The 8,738-nt window shown below is 53.2% G+C and overlaps 1 protein-coding gene across 1 annotated transcript in view; it reads right to left on the bottom strand.

Moving 5' to 3' along the window:
* Positions 1-341: 341 nt before the first annotated feature.
* Positions 342-8,738, bottom strand: part of GFOD1 (glucose-fructose oxidoreductase domain containing 1) — a 120,266-nt gene continuing 111,869 nt past the window's right edge. The window contains exon 2 of the mRNA XM_043590808.1: positions 342-7,636. Within this exon, the coding sequence (XP_043446743.1) occupies positions 6,717-7,636 (920 nt within the window). The 3' untranslated portion in view covers positions 342-6,716. The remainder of the gene's footprint in view (positions 7,637-8,738) is intronic.

Below are 8,738 nucleotides of genomic sequence, written 5' to 3'. Positions count from 1 at the left end.
GCACCCCCCCTCCCCCAGCCAGGTGGCCTCAGGTAGATTATCTCCCCTCCACCTCCACATTTCCAAAATGATGTTTTGTACCAGACTGCTCTAAAGCACCTCCAGTTCTAACATTCAGTGAATCTTTAGGACAGTTGATTCCCACGGTCAGTTTCACGGATGCTGACACATGAACAGCATCCCCCACACCACACACACACACACACACACACACACACACGAGAGGTACCACCATCATTCCTTCCCACCCATGTTCTTGCCTCAGAGCCCACAGACTGGCCAGGTACCTAAGTCATGAGCCAGAGCACCCGGGTCTAAGAACAGGAAAACAGAAGGAATTGTAGCTTCTCTTCCATCTTTATTGGCTACTTCATTTCCTTATCCCACCAATGCAGGTCGGGGAGGGCAGCAAAAGGCCATGTGTAAGGTGGCACATGCCAGCTGGCTGAGCGATGCTAACCACGGTCCCCTGAGTCTTGCAGCAGCAACAGTGGGCATCTATCAGCTCCTGGGTCTGGAGCTCAGACTGCATGGCCCAAGGACCGCCCCCCCCACCGCTCCACCGCAGGGACCATCTCCTCCCACAGTAAGTTTGGCCTTAAAAACACTACAAACAGTTGCATTCATTGTCCTTTTTTTTTTCCTTTTTCTTTTTGCCTTTAATAATAAAAAAAGAAAACCAAAACCTTCTATAATTTATAAGCTATTTTTTGCTATCTACATTATATATAAAATATAGACTCTGTTTACTGTATAACACACATCTTTTCCCCTTGATAAATAACTCTTTAAAATATCTAGTATACATGCCTTGACTTTTTATATATAAGTTTGGTTTTATACATATACATACATATATATATATACTCATGTTTGTAAAACACAATAAATACATACTTGACAATACCAACCAAACAAATGTAATTTGGGTTAAAAAAAAAAAAAAAAGAAAAAGAAGAAAAAGAAGTAGTAAAAGCACCAGGCAGCAAACAGAAAGCCATAATTGCTAGAAACTTCTCCCTCCCCTGGGCAAGGCACAGGGCAGAATACTAAATATATTTAAATATGTTCGGATGCCTGAAGGAGAAGGAGGGGCACAAAGTAGCTGGTGGGGTCACTTGCTTTTGTTTTGTTTCTCAACCTGGGGTTAGACCAGAGTCACAGGTAGGTCATTGCGTTTATAAGGAGAAACCATGGGGGCTCATCCAACGGCTTAGCCCTTGTGACGGCTTAGCCCTTGTGACGGCTGCAGAGGACAGCAGAGATCAGGACGGGGAGTGACAGAAACAGCACGACCCTACGGCTACGCGGTAGGCCCTGCCCACACTGGCCCAGGCCAGCTTTTGACGCTTCACTAAGCGGAGAGCTACTACTGCATGCGACGCGTCTTGGGATTACTCTACTTGCTGCTGGTTTCAGCAAAAAGAGGGCACAACAGATTCAAGATGGTTCAGCAGTGCAACACTTTAGTAGCCTGGCCAAGAGCCAGGGGCTTCGGGGGCCCTCGCTCCAGGAAATAGGGACTGACCTGGGGAAGAGAAGGCTCAGGAGGCCACCGCCTTCCGCTGCTAACGGCTGTGGTCACTTGGCTACGGTGCTGGCCTCACCTCCAGGCTCAGACCACCGAGCTCATCACCCCTGACGGCAGCGCGGGAGGACTTCGCTCCTCTTGCGGGAGGTCCTGGGAGCCCGACTCAGTCAGGGTCGTCCCTGGAGACTCAGCACTGCCATTGGCCGGCTTCCCTGCCTGGGGGGGGGGGGCGGGGGGGGCAGCGGCAGGGGTGGGGGTGGGGGGTGCGGACAGGCCAGGTAGAACATGCCAGCTGCTGCTTAAGACTGAAGCCGCACTGCAGACGCACACGGCTTTCCTTTCATGGCCCCCCTCCCCTCCTCCCTGTCCCAAAAAGGACTGGAGCGCACGGGCTCTGAGAGTTTGTTTTCAACGAGCTCTCCAAGGTCATGGCTTCCGCCCTGTAAAACTTCAGGGCTCTGATGGCCAACAAATAGGAGGCAACAGGTGAAGCAGGAGGCCTGACTCTGCACCTAGGAGGGGAGCGGAGGGCCACAGAAGCAGAGCGGGCCCCGGGAAACCCCAAAGGTGGTGTTGCGTCCCCCATCCTTGCCACGTAGAACACCGACTACGGATAACTGTTCGCACCACGATCACGATGGAAACGCAGAGCAGCCAGTTTCTGAGGACATTCAAGACCTAATGGAGTTGCTAAGAAATGGATGCAACCACAGCAGCTGGGTGAATACGGTCGTCACAGGTCTGAATTGTAATTGTCGCTCGTTCACCCACTAGCCGGGGGACCTCAGACGAGTCATTTCACCTCTCTGCCTCCCTGTCCCCATCTGAGAGCCCTGACGGTGCTATGTGCAGCCGCAAGGGACTTAGAATGCAGGTCCGAAGAAGCGGGGGTGACCTCTGCTGTCACCGAACCTCTTGGGGCTGTGACAACAGGATGTGAGTACCTGGGGCTCTGACATCCCTTCAGAGACAAACAGAGCTCCTTCCTCCCCGGGATGTCTCCCCGGCGTGCTGCCATTTCCCCCCCAACCCTGCCACAATAAAAGGCGATCCTCCCGGAGACCTAATTTCCGACCCAGGTCAAATTCAACAGCTGCGGCTCTGAGCCAAGATGAAGAGAGTTGACAGAGTGCGCAGGTGTGAAGGCAAAACGCACAGGTAAAATCGGAGTCACAAGCAAATGAACTGGAAAAGCCCCACCCCCTGAGAAGAACACGTGCCGCTGTTAGACCACCAAGGGCAAGATCCAAGGCCACCTATGACGGTCGGCCAATGACGTCTTGAAAATCCCCAGCTCCTCGGTTTGCTGCATCACCGACGATGGAAATCGACTCAGCAAGTCGATTTTCAAGGAAGGAAGCTGAGTGCTCTTTCCATTTTGGAAGGGGCAGAAACACCGACTACTTCTATTCGCAGCCCTGTCAGGAACCTGCTGGCAGAACATCAAATGTGGCATTCTGCTCAGCGGGAGGGTACGGACCGCAGTGGTGTAGAGCCCCACACAAGTCACACCCGGCATGAGTCCCGGATGCGCCACAGGGCGTGAGGACAGCCCCCTCAGTGTTCAGCCAGGAGTGCTTTCCTGCCTGGCGACAACTTCGGGGGGACGCACCTCTCTCCGTGGGAGGCAGCGTGGTTTGGAGAAGACAAGCTTTGGACCCGGGTGACTGTGCGCAAGTCACTCTTCCTTTCAGAGCCTCGATTTTCTCACGTGTGTAATGGGAAGAACGAGAGCCAATGCCTCGGGGTTGCTGAGCGCATTAAGCGAGATCATTCACCTAAAATACCCTGCGCACGGTGGATGATCAAGAAATGTTGGTGCACAGAGGATGCTTGGATGGCTCTCTGCAGACGGGAGAAGGGAGCCGGGAGAAGCTCAGCTTAAAGCGGAGTCAGCCACGGCTGCCACCGCAGGGTCCACGTACATGTGACACACAGATATTTCCCGCCTAGTAGATCAGGAGTGTGTGTGGTACCCTGCGACGTCTCTCCCCCCAAGAGGGGGCGTCAGAGAAAAGCTGACGGTGGTCATAGACTTGCTCTCCAGAAGAGCACTCAAGAGAATCCAAACTTTTCAAATAAGCCCAGAGCGTCCCCAGCCCTTGTGAATGCCAGGTGAGAACCCGTGGTGCCCCCCCCCCCAATCAGTGGCACGAGCCAACATTTCCAGGACCAGAGGCGTGCGTCCCCAGAAAAACGGGAACAAATCAAGCCGCAGGGACTAAATGTGAGACCCTAAGGGCGGTGCCTCTGGGACACCGGATCTTTGAAACACAGTAACCAAAGCAGACAAGGGCTGGATGGCTGCTCGGGGCTTCATCCTGGGTCAAAGTGGTGCTGACGGAACCCAGACCCCAGAGCGCACGAGTCGGCGTTGGGGCTTGGCCCCAGCGAGCCCCGTGGGGAGCTTGAGATCTCAGCTGCCCGCTGCGGCTCGCAATCGAGGTTTGCCAAGTGGTAGTTCGGGGGTAAAAAGAGCACGAAAGAAATACCTTAAACTCATCTCCGGGAATTTTTGTATTTAAAAAAGGAACTACCTAGGTCTTTTCTTCCTCTCGTTCCTGTGTCTACCTGCTACATGCATTTCAGTAGGTAGGATTTGAGAACACTCACTAAAATATTTTTCATGCTTCTGTTAAAGAATATATATTCTTTCTATATCCCCTAGCCTCACACGAGAATCTGTGTTTTAGACACTATTTATCACAGGACTCAGAGGCCTCTGGAAGAAAATAAAAACAACTTCCCAAGTCTTTGGGTTAAGTACAGAAACATAAAATTAAACCCCGTGGAATATCCCTACTTAGATTATAAACGACTTAGAAAAATGAGACCCATAGAGTTTAATCTAAGTTTTCTTTCCCTTCATCTTTAATCACAGCCTTTCAGGCTAGATAGAAAAAAAAAAAAATTCTTTCCACTCAGTTCCTACAAAAGTTATTTCTCCAGAAGGCAATTTAGGAGAACCTGAACCAACAGAGTCCACGGCACGGCTGTCTGCTCCCACTATTACTGGGGCACATCCATGCTACCAAATCTCTGGTTTTGAGTTGGTAGCTACGACAGCCAGCATGCTCACCACGAAGTAATGATGTCAGGGACCATAACATACCCTGGAGAGTTCCGGCTGGCTCGCCTAGCCGTGTGGCAGCAGTGGGGTGACTCTTCTGGGGAAGGCAATCCTTCCTCACTGGGCTGGAAAATGACCCAACGTTCCTGCGGTGTTTGGACATGCCCGCCAAGCACCCCCCGGGCAGCCTGGGCATCACAGTGTATTGACCCTGGGAGGAGAATGGAGAATACAATGGACTATATATACTGTTCATTTCCAGATTCTGCCTCCTCAGAGCCTGGGGCGGGGGGGGGGGGGGGGGGGGCTCTCGGCCCCTTAAATTCCCTTCTACCCCTACCTTTTCATCTGAAAAGACGTCTAAACCTCAGGTGTGTGCCAAAGACAACCGTTGGGTTTCCGTGACCTGTGAACAAAAGCTATGGAGATTCAGAAGTTCTCGTCTTCCCCAGTCAACCCTGACAAGTGTCTAATGGGGGAGGGGGGGGTGAAGGATTAAGGATAATTTCCCAGTTTCAAAATGTTTGACTTGGTGTTTCTTTCAAGAGAGGTCTGAATTTTTAAGAGCTATTTCAGCGACATTTGGTGGTGGTGAGGACTGACAAACCCTTGTGTGTGTGTGTGTGTGTGTGTGTGTGTGTGTGCGCGCGCGCGCATGTGCATCTCTAACAGTTCCCCTTTGCAACCACCCCACTCCAAGCCTGCAGCCGTCTGTCATCTCCAGTAATAGCTCTCTGTAATCAGGGTGTGACAAGGGAGACAAGAGACCAAGGAGGGGAAAAATACGTTTTTCCCCCCAACGTGACCCTTCTCAACCCTACGTGAAGATACCCCTCCGTGGCTCTAACACCCCATATTAGAAACACTGAAAGTGATGTCCCTTAATTGTCCTTCTGTTTTAATACCCATTCAAAAACTTGCAGGTGTCAGAATCCTGAAAGCAAAGGTCAAAGCTAAGGAAACACCCTTGACATTTTCTTTTTTCTTTTTTTTTAAGGGAAGACGATTATATCTGCGTGGAACCGAAGGCTTCCCTTTTAAATTCACAAAGCCGGGTGAATCTCCTAAAAGTCCTTTGCCGGCTTGGTAGGAGACACGGGTGTTGGAGGCCAAAGCCCGCCAAGGGCTGGCTCCCTTTCCCATCTGCTGGGACAACCCCACTGCAACAAATGGGGCCCGCAGCATGCGAGGGTGGCTGGGGAGCTTGTGGTCTGACCCATTCAGGCTGTGCCCTTGACTGGAGAGCCACCGGAGAGGACACTTGAGCACCACATCCCTTTACACTTAGTTCTACCCCACCGGAAACAGGATTAAAGGCAGCTCCCCGCCGCTTTGTAATTGATGCCAAACCCAAAGGGCTATTGTTTATTCTCGGCCTACTCTGCTTCCACGCAGCCTGCGTTCTGGTGCTCTCCTCTGGGCTTACTTGCTATTCCCGGCTCGCCCTTATCCCATCTGGGGGCGGGGCGCAGGGCAAGGTACCAATTAGGAAGACACACCCTCCCGCTTCCTATGAGGACAACCAATCAATCAAGCACACTGTTCACTCTGCTACCAAGTAGTTTTTCCTCCAGATATTTTAAGTGGCCTTCCGGAATTTGAGCTTTCTCATTAGCCCACTGCACCCTCGCCTCCCCCCAGACTAACAGGCTTCTGCGGACGGGTGAGGATTTGCCTTCTCCCGCCAGAGGCAGGTGGCCGGGAAGCCGGCACCCACTGAGCTGGCCACTGGGTCGCGGGAGCATTTGGCTTGCCAAGGAGGCCGATGGGTAGGGGAGGGCTGAGGGAGGAGGAAAGCACCCCCTCTTTGCTTCTCATGGTAAGGGGGCCACAGAGGCTAAGCCACCTCCTCCTCATGCAAACGCCCCGCAGGGGTGATCTCGGGAAGAACAGGCCCCCTGAACACTCCCGGGCTGTTGGCTCGGCCAGCCGACAGTCTTATTAGGTGCCCCTCACCCAGGCTGGGGGTTCACCTTCCCAGGCGCCGCTTAACTCACCCTGCCCCTCCACCTTCCCGCCCCCGCACTCCTCGCGGCCACCTCTGCCCCAGCACGCCCTCCCCCTCTCCGGGCTCCACGCTGAAGACCTGAGTCCCCCTGGGTCCCCCAGTCCGTGCTAACAGTACAGGGACATCCTGCTCCGGCGCATGGCCTCGCTGATCAGGTAGGCGGGGCTCAGCTCGGGCTCCTCCGTCATGATGGCAATGTTCTGCCACTCGCCCGTCTGGCTGGACCTCTTGATGGTGTCCACCACGCACAGGGCGTACAGGCAGTCGTCGAAGGTGGCGGCCATGGTGAGCGGCCGCCCGTCCCACGTGCGCCGGTCGTCCTGGTCCTGGAAGGCCTGGCGCACGGCCTGCATCATCTTGATGGTGCCGCGCAGGTAGGGCGCGGGGATGTCGCTGAAGGCCTTCTCGGGCAGCAGGGAGTTGCTGACGGGCGTGGCGTCCTGCAGCAGCAGCTCCTGCTCGGGGGCGCTGTTGCGCTGCCCGTACAGGTCCGTGCCCACCGCCAGGAGGCGCCCGGCCGAGCCCACCACGGTCACGTCCTGCTTGAACTCGCCCGGCACGTTGAAGTTGAGGGTGACGGTGCAGCACACGCCGCCCTCCAGCACCATCTGGAAGGTGCAGAAGTCGTCGCTGGTGATCTGGCGGATGCCCTTGATGTGGTCCGTCTGCTTGACGAAGGTCTTGAGCAGCCCGTGGACCTTGACGGCCTTCTGGCCGGTCAGGAAGGTGAGCAGGTCGATGATGTAGGTGCCCACCGAGTGCAGGCCGCCGCCGCCCATCAGGTCGTCACAGCTCCAGTTGTACTTCTTGCCCAGCAGGCTGCCGCCGTGCACCTGCACCTCGCACACCAGCAGCTCGCCCACGTAGCCCTCCTCGATGAGCTGCTTCATGCGCACGAAGGCCGGCAGGAAGCGCAGCACGTTGCCCATGATGCTCATGAGCTTGGGGTAGTAGTGGGCGGCCGACATCATGCGGAAGGCGTCCAGCGGCGTGGCCGTGCGGTCGCAGATGACGTTCTTGCCGATGCCTGCGGGGCGGGAGCAAACACAGCCGTGAGGGCGCGGGCGTGCGCGGCGGTAGGGGGCGCTGTGGCCCCCGGATGCTAACCTTGCAGCGAGCGCGCCAGACCTGACCTGATCCCCGCTTTCCAGTCTGAAAAGAGCCCGTAGCGCCAGTTATTTAGGCAAAAGTAACAGAACCTAAGGTATGTTTAAGATCTACTCTACGGTATAATTAAATATTTGAGTCGAATTCCTTCAGTATGAAGCCAAATTAAATCAACTAAATATTGGCTTATTTTAATATAGTTAAATAGGCTCTATTTTGGAGATTTTTTTTTTTAATGTTTATTTATTTTGGGAGAGAGAGACAGAGTGTGAGTCGGGGAGGGGCAGAGAGAGAGAGAGAGAGAGGGAGGGAGACACACAATGGGGAGCAGGCTCCAGGCTCTGAGCTGTCAGCACAGAGCCCGACATAGGGCTTGGGCCCCCAAACCGGGTGATCGTGATCTGAGCAGAGGTCGGAGGCTTAACCCCCTGAGCCACCCAGGCGCCCCGGAGAGATTTTTCAATATACATCAATATAGAATATAAAACACCTCATTTCATGCTTTGTGTCTAGAAGTCTAGGACATTTTATATACAAACATATGCTCCTTGTCAAATATTGATAAATCTAAACTATTTAAATAGGGGCACCTGGGTGGCTCAGTGGGTTAAGTGACTTCAGCCCAGGTCACGATCTCACAGTTTGTGGGGCTCTGTGCTGACAGCTCAGAGTCTGGAGTCTGCTTAAGATTCTGTGTCTCCCTCTCCCTCTTCCCCCACCCCATTCACACCCTGTCTCTTTCTCTCTCTCTCAAAAATAAATACACATTAAAATTTTTTTAAATAAAATATTTAAATATAAAATATAAGTCCTATTGAAGTATACAAGATCATCTTACATGTTTTATTAAAAATATCTACCTATGAACTGTTTTATAGCTTTAGTTTATAAAATATAATTTATTAAAAATGTATCACTGGAGGGGCGCCTGGGAGGCTTAGTCGCATAAATGTCCCCAAGTTCGGCTCAGGTCATGATCTCGTGGTTTGTGGGTTTGAGCCCCGCATTGGTCTCTGTGCCGA

This window comes from Prionailurus bengalensis, chromosome B2 (assembly GCF_016509475.1).
Source record: "Prionailurus bengalensis isolate Pbe53 chromosome B2, Fcat_Pben_1.1_paternal_pri, whole genome shotgun sequence".
Taxonomy (NCBI): domain Eukaryota; kingdom Metazoa; phylum Chordata; class Mammalia; order Carnivora; family Felidae; genus Prionailurus; species Prionailurus bengalensis.
This window is presented reverse-complemented; position numbering and strand designations above follow the sequence as displayed.